The sequence below is a fragment of the Megachile rotundata genome, chromosome 15 (genome assembly GCF_050947335.1).
Source record: "Megachile rotundata isolate GNS110a chromosome 15, iyMegRotu1, whole genome shotgun sequence".
NCBI lineage: Eukaryota > Metazoa > Arthropoda > Insecta > Hymenoptera > Megachilidae > Megachile > Megachile rotundata.
Genome location: NC_134997.1, coordinates 6,766,393 through 6,783,767, shown reverse-complemented (window position 1 = coordinate 6,783,767; position 17,375 = coordinate 6,766,393). Strand labels below are relative to the sequence as shown.

The 17,375-nt window shown below is 31.5% G+C and overlaps 1 protein-coding gene across 15 annotated transcripts in view; it reads left to right on the top strand.

The window, feature by feature from the left end:
• Window positions 1–17,375, top strand: part of LOC100876585 (opioid-binding protein/cell adhesion molecule homolog) — a 657,546-nt gene that overhangs the window by 236,602 nt on the left and 403,569 nt on the right. For 14 of the 15 annotated variants that reach the window (XM_076540723.1, XM_076540714.1, XM_012288703.2 and 11 more), the window contains one exon: window positions 5,695–6,654. In XM_076540723.1, the coding sequence (XP_076396838.1) occupies window positions 6,585–6,654 (70 nt within the window). In that variant the 5' untranslated portion in view covers window positions 5,695–6,584. Of the gene's footprint in view, window positions 1–188; window positions 606–5,694; window positions 6,655–17,375 lie in introns of those variants that run through there. The other variant, XM_076540717.1, reaches the window with a different exon arrangement.

Here is a 17,375-nt window from a genome sequence, read left to right as displayed (position 1 = left end):
GTTGTAACCTATTTACGATGGCAATTAAAAATTACAAAATAACAAAATATTAAAAAATCATATTTCATTCTACAATACAATGTTCAATTTTTACTTCCAATTACAAATATTATCGTAATAAATAAAAATTAAAAAATAAGGAAGTAAAACATTGTTTAAATATATTGTCGTACTAAAACATTTGATCAAATTATACAATGTATCAGACAATAACAATAATATTTTTTAACGCAAAATGCAATAAAAATATCTATATTCTGTTTCACCAAATGACGTAATAAAATACGGATCTTTCTGTTTGAGTATAATAATTTAACCACCCAGTGCAGTTAGGAGCAAGGTTATGTGTGTAAAGGGTTGTTCAAACTTAAGGACAAATAGTCCGCAGGCACGTGTCGGCGGACAGTCCCCAAACAGTCTATATACATACATTGTCCGTGGACAATTTGCAGACAACGAGAAATAAAATACAAATCTGAAAACACACGGTGGACGAGTATTGACTTGTCTTTTGTCTTTTGTTGAAACGGACAACAAGGGGCAGTGACGGAGGACAAAGATATCTACACTCGAGTGCAACATATGCTTTCTTGGGACGCAAACATGTACATATATATATTTTTAAATTTTCCAATATGTGAAACTAAAAATTTGAATGATACGGCATTTTGAATGTCTTTGATTTTTGTAATTGTAGGTTTTACAATTTTGTAAATTTAGGAGTTTGATGAAGTTGAAGTTTTGGAATTAAAAATTTCAGAAAGTGGAAATTTAAGAAATATCTCAAATTCTACAAATCTGAAAATCACAGCATACCTAGACTTTAAAATTCATCAAATCCCAACATTCTTAAATTCCCAAATTTCCAAATTCTCAAATTCCAAAATTCCCAAATTCCCAAATTCTCAAATTCCCAAATTCCCAAATTCCCAAATTCCCAAATTCCCAAATTCTCCAAATCCCAAAACTCTCAAATCCAAATTCTCCAAATCCCAAATTCTTCAAATCCCAAATTCTCCAAATTTCCAAATTCTTCAAATCCCAAAACTCTCAAATCCATATTTTCCAAATCCCAAATTCTCCAAATTCCAAATTCTCCAAATCCCAAATTCTCCAAATTCCAAAATCTCCAAATTCCCAAATTCCCAAATTCTCAAATTCCCAAATTCCCAAATTTCCAAATTCTCCAAATCCCAAAACTCTCAAATCCAAATTCTCCAAATCCCAAATTCTCCAAATTTCCAAATTCTCCAAATCCCAAAACTCTCAAATCCAAATTCTCCAAATCCCAAATTCTCCAAATCCCAAATTCTCCAAATCCCAAATTCTCCAAATCCCAAATTCTCCAAATCCCAAATTCTCCAAATCCCAAATTCTCTAAATTCCAAAATCTCCAAAATCCCAAATTCTCCAAATTCCAACATCTCAAAATTCCTAAATTCTCTAAATCCTTAAATCCCCAAAATCCCCCAAATGCAAAAAATTCACAAATTCCCAAATCCCAGAACTCTCAAATCCCAAATTCTCCAAATTCCAAAATCTCCAAAATCCTAAATTCTCTAAATCCTGAAATCCCTAAAATCCTCCAAATGCCAAAAATTCCCAAATTCCCAAATCCCAGAACTCTCAAATCCCAAATTCTCCAAATTCCAACATCTCAAAATTCCTAAATTCTCTAAATCTTGAAATCCCCAAAATCCCCCAAATGCCAAAAATTCACAAATTCCCAAATCCCAGAACTCTCAAATCCTAAATTCTCCAAATTCCAGAATCTTCAAAATCCTAAATTCTCTAAATTCTGAAATCCCTAAAATTCTCCAAATGCCAAAAATTCCCAAATTCCCAAAATTCTCAAATCCCAAATTCTCCAAAATCCTGAATTTTCTAAATCTTGAAATCCCCAAACTCCCAACTCCACCAAACCTCCACCACACAAACCCTTCCATTGTCGAACAACATCTCGAGCAACCGTAAAAAATCACCAAAGAACCTGAAATAAACTATCGGATAAATAAACGTCCGGGTTATTTAAACTGCGCGATTAGTGGAGGACGATAATATTTACAGAATGTCGACATTACCGGAGCCATTCGAGAAGAAGAGAACGAACCTCTTAATCACCGTTAGAATTTCTCTGGAAATGGAGGGTCAGAGCCGATAGGAAGTCTATTCGAGAGGAAACTGCTGGTGCTTCGATCACCGAGAAAATGGTCTTTCATCGACGCACTAATTCGACGGTTACATGGCAGCTTCCTGCCAACTAAGCAATCGTAGCTACGGAGTTAGTGTACCCGGTTACGCTACGTGTACATGGGATTCCTTGGGTTTACACAACACGGAGATGGACACAAAGCTGCATCCTCGTTGTTGGACGCAACAGCTTCGGACGGAAGTGCTCGGCTTCCGCTGTTTAAAAAGACAATGCGGTCGTCAGGGGGATTTGGAGTTTTTGGAGATGGGATTTCGGGATGGGTTTTTGGGAAGTTTGGAAGTTTGGGATTTGGAATTTTGAGAATTTTAGTGAGGGGTATTGGGAATTCGGGGATTCGGAATTTTGGGAATTTTGGTTATGAATATTGTGATTTTGGGAATTGGGAAGTTTGGTATGTTTGGAATTAGATATTGTGATTTTGGAGATTTGGAATTTTTATATTTTCGGTGTTGGGTATTGTGATTTTGGAGATTTGGAATTTTTGTATTTTCAGTATTAGGTATTATAGTGAATTGTGATTTAGGAGATTTGGAATTTTGGTATTTTCAGTATTAGGAATTATGGTGAATTGTGATTTGGAAGGGTTAGAATTTTAGTATTTTTAATATTGGGATTTGTGGTGAATTGCATTTTTGGGGATTGACAATTTTGGCATTTTCAGTATTAGGAATTATGGTGAATTGTGATTTGGAAGGTTTAGAATTTTGGTATTTTTAGTATTAGGAATTGTGGTAATTAGTGATTTGGGGGATTTTGGAATTTTTACACTTTTAGTATTGGACATTGTGATTTTGGGGATTTTGAATTTTAGTATTTTTAGTATTGGAAATTGTGGTAAATTGTGATTTTGGGAAGTGAAAATTTTGGTATCTTTGGAATTGGATATTGTGATTTTGGATATTTGAAAATTTTTGTATTTTTGATTTTGGGTATTGGAATTTTGGTATTTTTGGTGTTGGAAATTGCAATTTTGGGGATTTGAAATTTTGATGTATTTAGTGCTGAATATTGTGATTTTGGAGATTTGGAATTTTAGTACTCTTTAGTGTTGGGTATTGTGATTTCTGGGATTTGAAATTTTGGTATTTTTAGTGTTGGAAATTGCGATTTTGGGGATTTGGAAATTTACCATTTTTAGCATTGGGTATGGTGATTTTGGTACTTTGAGAATTTGGAATTACAGGAAATTGGAATTTTGAGAATTTAGAGTTTTTGGAATTTGGCATTTGAGGAATGTGGAATTTTGGAAATTTGGTATTTTTAGTATTCGATATTTTGAGAATTTGGAATTATAGAAAATTAGAATTTTGAGAATTTAAGAGTTTGAGAGTATGATTTTGAGAATTTGAGAATTGAAGAATTGAAGAATTAAAGAATTGGAGAATTGGAAAATTTGAGAAGTTGAGAATTTGGGAATTTGAGACTGTGATAATTTAAGAATTTGAGAATTTGTGAATTATAGAATTTAAGAGTTTTAGAATTTGAGTATTGTAGAGTTTGTGCAGTTACGAATTTGAGAATTTGAAATCTTTAAACCTTGACACTTTGCGAACCTGAAAAGTTTGAGAATTTCAGTCATTTAATTATATAACAATATGAGACTTTAGAACCATCAAATTGTGAGAACTTGACCAAATATATAAATCTTAACATTTCTGACCCCATAATTCTCCAAACATCTAAATTTTCTCAAACTTATCAAATTTCCCAATTTCAAGTTAAAATCTAATTACAATTCACATAACCAACTATCGCTTAAAACATACCTAAAATTTCCATGTCTTATTTCTCCAAATAGTTCACATTAACTTCAAACGGACGCTCCCAAATCATACGCTTCAATCGCAACTTCATACCAAGTTACAATTTACATCGTCAAGACTACGCAAGACTACACATTCACATCCCCAATATTTTCCCTTCTATACTGCCGCAGTTCACAGTAACTTCTCCCTGACGCACCCTCCAAATGAACCATAAAGCAGGGTGTCAATTCGTAGCGCAAACAGTCCATCAAAGGAAATCCAATGAAGTTTTCTTCCATCGCGCATTCCCAGATGTGCGAGCTAACCTAACCGGACTGAATCCTTGGGTCATATCCGTCCGGTATCGTCCATTTTAAATCGCAACTGCTATAACGCTCTGTGCTACTTTAATCCTAAGCACTAGGTTCACAGACGAGGCTGCTGCAGACGGAAGTTCGGATCGCACGGACGGGGATAGAAAGACCCAATTACATCTCGTTCCCCTAGAATCGGACGAATGCATACAAGACGCTTAAGACGCTTTAACTACCTTGGGATTTGTACCGGCGTTCTCTAACCGTCGAGATTCGTTTAAGTGCCGACCTCTATCAATCACCGGTGCCTCTAGCTTCCGCATTCCGCGACTATAAATTCATGAAATTCAGCTTGTTGGATGGAAATTGTTTCGGATCTCGCGATTGTCTATAGAACCATCTGACTGTTGCACGGGTGTATGCTTCGGAGATATAGTTACGTTATTGGCTTCGCGACTGCTTCGCCTGAAGCTCATCTGCAGTCGCTGATCAAATTATTGCCGGAAGTTAGGGATGTCAGGATCTGACGTAGGGATTTAGGAATATGGGGCTCTGGGAATTTTGGGATAGCTGGATGTAAGAAGGTTGGGATGATCTGAATTTGGGGTTGTCTAAGTTTGACAATGTTTGGAGATATTTGAGTATGAGGATTTTTAGTTGTGGAGATATTTGAAGGATAGGACATCTGCATTTAGGTATACCCAGATGTTGAGATATCTAAGTTCAAAAATATTTACATGTAGAGATATGTGAATATAAGGACGTCTGGGAACATAGACATATGTTGATGTAGGGATATGTGGATGTTGGGATGTCTAAATCAAAGAATATCTACATGTAGAGATATGTGGATATAAAGATGTCTAGATGTGTGGATGTCTAGATATAAGGATGTCTGGGTACATAAGTACATGTGGATATAAGGATATCTGGATGATAAGACATCCACATGTAGGTATATCCAGATATTGAGATATCCAAGTTCAAAAATATCTACATGTAGAGATATGTGAATATAAGGATGTCTGGATACATAGGTACATGTGGATATAAGGATATCTGGATGATAGGACATCCACATGTAGGTATATCCAGATGTTGAGATATACAAGTTCAAAAATATCTACATGTAGAAATATATGAATATAAGGATGTTTGATATCTAGATGTTCTAATTCTAAGTCTAGACATCTAATTATATCTGAATCCAACGACATCTTCGTCTAGGAATATCTTGGTCTATGAATGCATAAATACCGCCGGCATTTTATATATAATCGAACAGCAATAATAACCTCCCTAAACTAAATTTTCACCAGAGAACCTTGAAAGTTGCACATATGATCCCACAAATAGCTTAATACTAAAATTAACCTTCCTACTTAATTCAATGATATTTAAACGATTAAAATTTTCGTTGCAGGTCGAACTTAATGCAGCTGACCGATCCCCAACCCAAGAAGCAGATTAACGTATCCTGACACTCTAACCAGCCTATTTGGCATCCAAAAGTGTAGTGACAGTGTGTAAAAAAACAATTAAGTGTCCGAAACGTTGAATCTCGTGAAGTGAACCGAGTGAAAGTGAACTCTGACTGACAGGAAACTGATCGAAACTGAGTGCAAGTTCCAGTGGAACTCGATAGTTCTAACACTCGGCGACATTAAAACTTTGGAGGAATATAAATTATGTCCAGTTCCGTTAAAACCTTACAAATGAATTCGACGAATCGATAGTGCGCGACCGTAAATCCAAGTCCAGATCGGACCCGGTGTGTCTGATGAATAATACAATTCTTCCGGTCGCGTTGGATCCTCAGTCAGCGAACGGAAAGCTTCGAACCGAATCGTAGAATCCTTATCGACTGACACGGTGAGATATCCTTTTCTCGCATCCTTCTCTGACCGGTCTTTTCTGACGGGTATCCTTTTCCGGAGCATCCTCGGCAACGTATTCTTTTCGTATCCCTTTAACGTCGCTCGGCGTTAACGTTGATTCAGCAGGGATACTTAAAGAGGCGACGTGCACGATGAGTGATAAATCAAGTGCAAAATCGTCGGAGCATTGAGCCGTGCTCGAGAAGTGATACAGCGATCAGTTATGATCGTGGACGGTGATTTGCGTACGGAACAAGTAAGTTAAAGAAGAGTAACCAAAGGGTGACAGTGATGTGGGTGAATCCGGATCGTGATTTCAAAGGTCTCTTACGATCTCTGTGAGTAATTGATAAGGAGATCGAGGTGTGTTTACGTTCTTGTTCGCGGGAGGAGAGGGATAAACGTCGAGGAACAGAGGGAAAGGAAGAGTGACAGAATGAAGGACCGTCGTAGAAGATGGCTGTTCGCCGCGCTACCATTAATCACCTTCTTCTCGCATCAAATCGGTGAGTTTCCATTCGTTTTACTCGATGATCGACCCGTGACTTCACTCAATCTCGGTTTCGAAATATCTTCACGAATTTTAGGTTAACTTTGAGGGCTCTGGGGATTCGATTAAAGATATCTTTAATGGGAACCGACATTTTGTTGTCACGCAACTGATGTTCTTGAAAAGATGATACAAGAGGGAATATTGTTCTTCGATATTGCATAATATAAAATTGGAAATATAGTAGACAAATAAGTAATAAAAAATTAATTTTTTATTTTGAGAATAGTCGACATAGACTTCGAAATATCTTCACATATTTTGTAACTTAAAATAAACTTGCGAAACAATTTTGACAAGTTGGGTGATTTTAGCGTTAAAATTACAAATCTGTTTGCTAAATTAGGTTTGATTGTTCAGTTCAATTATTTTATTTGTTAAATTTAATTAAATTAAACTAGTTATTTGAATTTGAATCAAATTAACTTAAATTAACGTGGAAGTTAAATTAACTTAGTTTATTTATAAATTAAATTAAATTATATTAGATAAATTGTTAAATTATTTTATTTGTCAAATTGAATTAAATTAAGTTAGTTGAATTGTTAAATTAACTTAGTTTATTTGTAAAATTAAATTAAATTAAATTAAATTTGATAAATTGTTAAATTGAATTAAATTAAGTTAGTTGAATTGTTAAATTAACTTAGTTTATATGTCAGATTAAATTAAATTAAATTAAATATTTGAATAGTCGAATTAAATTAAATTAAATTGAATTGTTAAATTAGGATAGTTTCAGTGTTAAAAGTTAAAATTTGATGATCAAATTCACTTTAGTGTTTGATGCAGAAATATTAATATATTTATTATAGCAATACGATGTAAACAGATTAGTAAGTTTATATAAAATTTTCTTTGTTTCGAGGAATAATTAGCATATTAAATTGTTGAGGTCCTTTCGAATTGTATTGATAATAACGAGATCAAAGGCATGTATTTAATCTTTCGAAATCAGCTAACATTCCAATATCGTAATTTTCAGATAATGCATATTATAATATCATCAATGATTGAATAACCAATTGAACAATTACCGATATGATGTAGGTTCTGATCAGAATATTAGTGCGTTCAGAACTGATTAATACTTTTATTCGACGTGATAAAAAATATATTTGAATCTACTGATTTTCTGGTTCAATCTGTTTAGGAATAATCTCTTTTCAGATTTCTTCCAAATTTAATATAATTTTAGTCTAAAATTAATTTAGGTTAAATTGTACTTTCAACATAATTTGCAATAATTATAATTCATTTAATTTTCATGAAATCATAAGAATTTGATTATTTAGAATGAAATAATTAAAATTAATTTAGGTTAAAATAATTGAATAAAGTTAATTGCAAACGTAGATTAAAGTAACTATAATTATATTAATTGTTAATTTAGATTTAAATAATTATAATTAATTTAATTTTTCATAAATCTAAAATTTGAAGTAATTTTAGTTGCTTCAATTTTCCATAAATCCAAAGAGATTGACATAATCTTAATTGCTTGAATTTTAATAAATCTAAAAATAGAAATAACTGTAATTACTTCATTTCTTAATTTAAACTAACATTATTACATTACATTACAATTTCTATTACATCATGATTAACCTATAAAATAAATTCCAATTAATTATATATTTTAATAGATAAAACAAAATATTGTGCACACACGTGACTATTTTTGCAAAATTTAAAGACTTATAAACTTTTAATGGAATGTCCCTAAAAAATTATACATATAATAATAATTCTTCAGGAACAAAAATAAAATTGAAAATATTGAAAAGATAAAAATAAAGTGAAGATTTGATGACAAAAAACCCATGACCTCCTTCGAAATATTTGATATGTATACATTGTATGTGTAATGTATTCTTGTTATACGATTTTTACTGCAATATTACGCAGTGCACGAAATGCAATTTTTCACTCAGACATTTCTCGTGACCAAAAATTGCGGTGAAGGAGGAAACAAATTTCAACAACGCTCGATTGATTTATGAAAAAATACACCGATGAATACTTAAAACGTGCGAGAACAACAGAATATTACATAATGTCATCTACTCTCATAAATTTGAAGACGTTGTTATTACCTTTACTTTTCGCGTTCAATACAAATTTTATTCATTTTTACTTTATTGATATTTTCAGTAAGATTTTTATTGTATTTCTGTACTTATTTTTAGTAAATATTTACTTCGTGCTCAGTTTTATAATTTATTATAGTTTGTATTACAACTGAACAAATAATAGAATATTTTATATTAGACGGATTTTATTTTATTTCTTTTCTATCTTTTTATTCTGATTTTATTTGGGGGTTAGAATATTCTGTATTATAATATAATAAATATTTTAAGGTTATGTTTCATAATTTAACAAATTTTATAATGCTTTATAGCATAACCTAACTAGCATTATAATACTTTGTATCAGAACCTAACAAATATTTTAATATACTGTATTATAATTCAACAAGTATTCTGCACCATAACTTAACAAGTATTATAATATTCTGTGTTATAACGTAACAAATATTATAATACACTATATTTCAACCTAACAAGGATTGTAATACAATGTATTACAAGCTAACAAATAATTAAATATTTTAAATTATAGTTCAATAAATATTCTGCACCATAACCTAACAAGTATTATAATATTATGTGTTATAACGTAACAAATATTATAATACACTATATTTCAACCTAACAAGGATTATAATACAATGTATCACAAGCTAACAAATATTTTAATATTCCATATTAGAGTTCAACAAATATTCTGTGTCATAACTTAACAAATATTATACCCCAACAAATATTATAACATTCTGTGTTATAAAGCAACAAGTATTATAATACTTTGTACCATAACCTAACAAATATCGTGACTTAACAAATATTTTATATTAAAACTCAACAGATATTACAATATTTTATAAAGTAACATAACAAATATTATAGCATTCCGTATTATAACCTAACAAATATTATAGTATCCTACATAACCTAACCCAACCTAAAAAATATAATACCACTCTGTATTATAACCTAAATATTACAATGTTCCATATAACAACTTAACATATATTTTATATTACAACTTAATAGATATTATAATATTGTACAACGTAATATAACAAATATTACAACATCCTGTATTATTACCTGACAAATATTATAATATGCTACATAACCTAACCTAACCTAAAAAATATAATACCACTCTGTATTATAACCTAAATATTACAATGTTCCATATCACAACTTAACATATATTTTATATTAAAACTTAACAGATATTATAATATTATAAAACGTAATATAACAAATATTACAACATCCTGTATTATTACCTGACAAATATTATAATATGCTACATAACCTAACCTAACCTAAAAAATATAATACCACTCTGTATTATAACCTAAATATTACAATGTTCCATATCACAACTGAACAAGTATTATGTATTAATACTTAACAGATATTATAATATTATAAAACGTAATATAACAAATATTACAACATCCTGTATTATTACCTGACAAATATTATAATATGCTACATAACCCAACCTAACCTAAAAAATATAATGCCACTCTGTACCTCAACGAATATTACAATATGCCATATTATAATTTAACAAATATTCCGAATTAAAATCTAACAAATATCGAAATTCAATCCAACAAAAATCTAATAAATATCAAAATTCAATCCAACAAAATTCTATATTATAACCTAAAAATTTTTGCAATCCAACAACTAAATATTTGATAGCCAAAATAAATGATCACAGTACAAAAATTTATACAAAGTCCACCCAGGTAAAAACTGCCTAAAGAATTAGTAATTTTTTAATGTATCAATTTTCCATTTTCTAATACCTTCTCTGCTACTCAATACGTTAGTCGAATATTCACATATTCCTTTTGCGTTTATTAAAACGTGTACATTACCCGAGCTTCAATTTACGAAATTTTACTAAATTACGAAGGTTCCATCGCCATGTTAATAGAATATTAACCAATTTCACATTCGTCGTGAGCCGTTAAAACCAGGGATTCATCGCAATCCGATTACAACTTCTGTCACTGAGCAGAGAAAAATGTTAAGTTTACTTAATCCTACAGTTATACTACTTCCGATGTGTTATACGGCATTATTCGCGCTAACAGTAACGTTTTAATGACACAAAGAAAATTATTAATACGTATTAAAAACGTTATTCATATGAAGGTGAATTATTGATGTGAAGGTGAATTATTGATGTGGAAGTTCAAGAGTATTAACATTCTTACTAGCTTATGTTACAGAAGAGATATCTGTTACTTTTCTGTGCTATATTTTCTATCTTGTTTTTCATTAACATATTAACAGCAATGCTAAAGTTAAGAAATTTCAATTTTTACTGGTAATTTAGAAGTTTAAAAAATAATAAAAGTTGCTATTATTTGTAATTTAAGAAGGGTAGTAATTTACGTTAAAACTGAAAAATTTATATAGTAATATAAATTTAGGCAGTAAAATAAAATTAAATAAAATTTAACAAGTCTATATTTGTAGTTTGCAACCTTCTTACAAAATTTACAATTTACAAATGTACAATCTATTTGCAAAATTTAAAATTTTGATACATCAATACTAAAATTTGTGATGTGCCCTATACCATAAAATTTGAAATTTACTACCGATAAATCTATATTATATTTATACGTCTAATAAACGCATACCATTGTCTTAAAAATCTCCTCAAACCATAATTTATTCACGAATCATATCCCCTTGTAAAAGCACCGTAAAATCTTTAGCTCCCCAAAAATCGACTATTTGTAGGTAGTTTCAAACACGGCTCGTATCTCAAGGCTCTCAACTCGCCGTAAAATTGACTGAAACCCCCTGAAAATAGAGCTATCGTATATACATTTTACATCCAACCGACAAACATGATTAAGTTAGCGTGTGACGTATGGGAGTTGCGAGCTACGCAACGAAGCTAATCATAATTTCTAGCCTGCGTTAAAGTTTGCTCGCGGGTAATTCCATCGATCTTGACAAGCAGCTGGAACGTCTTACTCGCGAGCTTTCGTGTTACCGAGGAATTTTTTTTAATCGAATAGTTCACACACGAGGGGTTTTTCACGGTGCGCAACGGGAATCGCAGTTATTCCAGGAATCCGCAACATCGCGAAGGAAAAGGTGGGTGAAATACCAGCCAGCCTGAGATAAGAAGCTTCGAGTGCTTTCGCAATTACGAAAAGACGGAGAGCTATTTCAACTGGGCATTCTTGAATAACTTTAACCGCTATCGCATTCTGCTCGATTTCCATACGATGAATGGTTTCATGAATAAAGCAGCTGCGATTCTTGAACACTTCGAGCTGAAGAAACCTGCCGATAATTTTGATGCGACCAAATGAAAGCGTAGATACGGGCAATTTCTAATTTGCGAGTTTCATTTGGAAATATGCAGGGCATAGTATTGTTGTCAGCGTAATGCCATAGATTTTAAATAACGCAATTTATAATTCGATTAACTCGTGATTAAAAATGTTCTAATTGCTACAATTTTTTTGTTCTGCTATTCTTAAGAGGTACTTCATAGATACATTACACTTTTATTAGTTCATTACTTCATACATACATTTATCATCGAATTACCAAAAACGAGGTTTTGAAATATTCTACTTCTTCAAGCTTATAGAATGATGGAAGAGCTAGGAAGTATTAGAATTATATAAGGACAGGAACTATTTATAGGTATCGAAAGAGTCGTTAAGTACTATCGAAAAAGTGTCGGTCTTATGCGCCGTCTAGTGGCGATAGGAGTGAAACCGCCACCTACGGCGGTCCACTATACGGGTATCCCATAATTAGTGTAACTCCCGGAAGTAACTAATAGGGCCAGTGATTCTGAACAACATTTCCCTTTGCAAAAATGCGATACGAAGCTTCGTTTTTGAATTATTAAGAAAAAACTGAAGTGAGTGATGGCTTCGAGCCTTGCAGCTGAGCGCGATCATGATCAAGCGCCCATGTGCCGCGACAGTCTAAACGTTTAATGAGAAGCCTTTCCGTCAAAACTCAGTTAAATAATGAACAGAACAATTTACAAATAATGTTCACTTATTCATTTCTCGTGAATAAACCAATTTAAATAAGACTCACCTATTGTTTAAAAATGATCCTGCTCCAGTATGTATAGTTTCGCGAATGTCATTGGAGATTACATAGCGCCATAGTGGCTCACTCTATTGACTCACTCGCCACCGTTTCAATTGAACGATCGTTTTCATATGTTTTGATTCGCACCTTTTTGCCTTCACCACGTTTTATAAGAGTATCAACAAATCCCATAAAAGTACGTTACATGTAAATAAAAGGTAATGCCAAGTTTAGGCACCATGGGAGCGCCTCTGCACTAATACACGATATTGTAACATTTGAAAATTTTGTGAATTTTTTAAAAGAATAAATTATCAAAGTTAAAGTATATCTTTGGAAAAATGATAATTTAATCATCAAAGACTACGTTCCAATGCATGCACGTAGAGAACAGCGTTGTCACACATTGTAGTGGCTTACGCGTAATTCTTGTCGAAGTCTGCCGTACAGGAAGTAGCATAAAGTTCCACAATGCGTCAGAGATTAAGGAACGCAAAGGGAAAATCTGGTTTATAAGTAGCTAAGGGTTGATAAGGATAAATGTAAGCAATTGTAGGAGAATTGGTCGACAGTACGTAGTGTACAAGTTGTAATGTTCAACTGCAACTTTAAATTTAAGGTTAGGTTATAAATTATAATAGAGAAATGAAGGATGAAGATAAATGGTTCAGAGTATATTTGTGGAGTCAAGTTTATTCAGGATTGCACAACTTTTATTTAGAGAAAGCATATTTTTTTACAGGATTTGCTTTTCTGTGTAGGAAAGTAGTGGTACAATAGTAAAACTTTAGTAATAAAATTATTTATGGAAGAATTTTACGAAATTTTGCGATGAGGATGCGATTGGATATTTGTCAAATTGGTTACTATGAGTATGTCTGTAAAATTTCTTTTCATGTATCATAATTTCGTACACAAATATTAAATATTATGGTTCGTTAGAATTCGGTTTTGCAACTAACTGAAATACAATTATTTTTCAACGTAATACTTTGATTTGGTAATAGGTTAGGTTAGGAAATTTCGTAATTGACGTCAAAATGTCAATGTGTATAATTACACAGGATTTATACAGGGTGTTACCTGTAACGCTACTCACGACTTTTCTTCTACTTGCAGCCACCTTACGAAAAAAAGTTTAGAATAAAATTTGCAGGGTATGAAGTGCACAATAGATATTAGTAAAGCAAATTTTGAAAACAGTTTGTTCTCTTGGCAAAGTCAAGGTCACCTTGGGTTTTTTAAATAGGAACATACAATTTTTTTTATTCATAGCTTTAGAGGACATCGAGACGAATTCAAAACATATATTACATTATATTTTTATTAACATATTACTCGATTTACAGAAGTGGAAATGTGAAGTAAAAGACTGGAATATTATGTGATAGAAGGCAGCATATGTTACATTTTGAACATGTAATTAAATAAAGTGTATTTTTCTTATATTCTAGTCGCGTGTTTACATTCAGTGATCTCTTTGGAACCGAATAATGGTTACCTTACCAAAGTCAAAAGCTAAGTACTTTACATTTTTCCACTTCTGTAAATTGAGTAATATGTTAATAAAAATATAATGTAATATATGTTTCGAATTCGTCTCGATGTCCTCTAAAGCTGTGAATAAAAAAAATGTATGTTCCTATTTAAGAAACCCAAGGTGACCTTGACTTTGCCAAGAGAACAAACTGTTTTCAAAATTTGCTTTACTAATATCTATTGTGCACTTCATACCCTGCAAATTTTATTCTAAACTTTTTTTCGTAAGGTGGCTGCAAGTAGAAGAAAAATCGTGAGTAGCGTTACAGGTAACACCCTGTATAATTATACTATGCTTGTAATTTAATAACATAACCTCTGAGTTAAATTTAATGACCTCTGAATTACATTCGACAACATAACCTCTGAGTTAGAATTAATCACCTCTGAATTACATTTGGCAACATAACCTCTGAATCAAATTTAATAGCATAAACCTCCCCAAAAATAATTGATGTAACTAAGATTATATCAATCTGAACAGTTCAACGAAAACGATTACACAACCAAAAATAAATGTACAATAACTAATATTTTAAATACAAAATGGTTGCTGGTTACAGCGATCGATTTCACAACGCTCTAAAGTTCATAATTTGCTGACATATCGTAAAGTAGCCTATATTAGTTTGATATTGCAAAGTAGGCTGTTATATTAATTAAAAGCTAAACGTTTGGGGAAAATAGCTATGCAAATCATTCGATTAATCTTTTTAATATAAAGTGGTTAGGTTAGGTTCAGTTTGAGCTTCAAATTAATATATAATGAATGCTATTATGTACTACATGCATGTAAGTACAAAATATATTGCATTAAATTATCAAAATTCCGAATAAGAAGAGTCAGATATAAATTTTAAGGAAAAGTTTGAACAATAACAAAACTAACAAAATACTTGTATTCATGCGTTGTATACAACTAATTGCAAGTACCAAAATAAACTCAAATGCAAAAGTTATTTTTCAATTATTTAAAAAACTGACTGTAAAATAAATTGCAAAAAGACAAATAACTGAGCTGCTTCAAATGACAGGCATCATTTAAAAATGTACAAAAATTGAACAGACTTGAAGTCGCTCTAATTTGAAGTCATTCTAATAACAAAATATACAATTAAATATTGTCATTATTTTTATAAAATTATTTTATAACGAATCACACATACGGAAGTTTCCGAACACCGTATTTTCATAACAATAAGCGGAAAAATAATATCGAAAGAAATTAAATACATCGACTTTTTTCCTGAAACAAGCAAATAATATTGCGCCACCCAAGTATTTAGCAACAATAATGCGAGCACATTCGCGTCGATTCAAATTGTTGATAATATCATTCGATTGACTCTTGTTCGAACAAATCTTTATTGGCAATTAAATCGGACAACCGTGATAACGGTATAAAACTAAAGAGATAACCGTGCCTGGATTACCATCGATCGATACTTTAAATCGTTATTACTCTGGAAAATACAATTTTATGCTACTTTATCTTCGGTGTATGGCGTCGAATGTTGTTTCAATATCTCCTTGCAAATTACGTTGTAGTTCGTAACGAAACTTTACACAGTTTTGAAAAACGTGTCGTACAAGCTTGATAAATTTAGCGACTACATTATTAGGAATTTGTTCATTTAATTGTATTATTTGTTATGAGTAGCAAATATAATAAAATGTAAAAATAATATAAAAATAAGAAATATTCAAAATAAAATATAAAATATAAAATATAAAATATAAAATATAAAATATAAAATGTGAAATATAAAATGTAAAAAATAAAATATAAAATATAAAATACAAAATTATAAAAAATTTATGAAATTCCTGCTAAAATAGTTGTAGCAAAAAATACACAAATAATTGTATTAGGTTTATGAATACTTTTGTCCTCAACTATACATATATTATTAATGCCACTATTGATACCCGTTTTGCATTTAATTTTCGCGAACAGCCGCAACGATATTAATGCTATTCACGCTAACATTAACATTTATCAATAATATTAGCATTAATAATTATGAACATCGTTAATGTTATTATTGATATTAATATTATTTCTGTTTTGACAAATATTCACGAGTTATCTTCAACAATCGTATTAAAACATTTTAACAATAGAAAAGCAATTATGTTATAAACTAATTACATAACTCTACATTCGCGGTTATTACTTTCCCTAATTGGAATGTCCCAATTAATTTGCATCAGCAAAATATCTTTATTAAGCAAATTATACGATATCAGAGATTAATAACGAGCCCGTAACTTTTGCCACTTAACGTACAATTAAAGCTATGCTTTTTCTTTTATTTCCTCGAAAGTAGACGGTAGATTTTATTTTAAAAAAGCTACGAGAAAAAATGTGACCGCTCAACGAGGTTTAGTCTGGTTTCAACTCATTCAATCCTTTTTACCGAATTAGTTACAATGACCGTTAATCTTCTCGTACTTGGCTTTAAAATTGCTATTCATCTCTGCACGGAGATTAGTAAATTCCGTTCTGATTACTTGCTGTAATCCATTTTTCATTTTCTGTGAGGAAATTCGCACTGCAAGAAATCGATGATAGCCGGGAAACTGACTTGCAGTTACCGATGCTCTGGGTTAATCCAGATATAATGTTGTTTGAGATAAGTAAGTAAATTCTGGTGAATGTTGTATTTGTACTATTATGAACGATTCACTAAGATTTGCAATAATTTAGGAGCTCATTAAAATATTTAGGCCCTCGATCTAAGTTTCGATACAATATACCATTTCTCCAGACATTAGATTCAAATCAATAGCAGCATAACACCTGAGTCACCATCGAGCATTTTTAGTATATTATTATTCACATCTGTGAACCCTTGATCTTAGTTTATTTGCAATTTACTTCGTATCGCTTGCTTTTATTACTTGCTACGGTTTTTGTGAACCACTGCAGTCACTCGGATTTTCATTTCCACCCAAATGT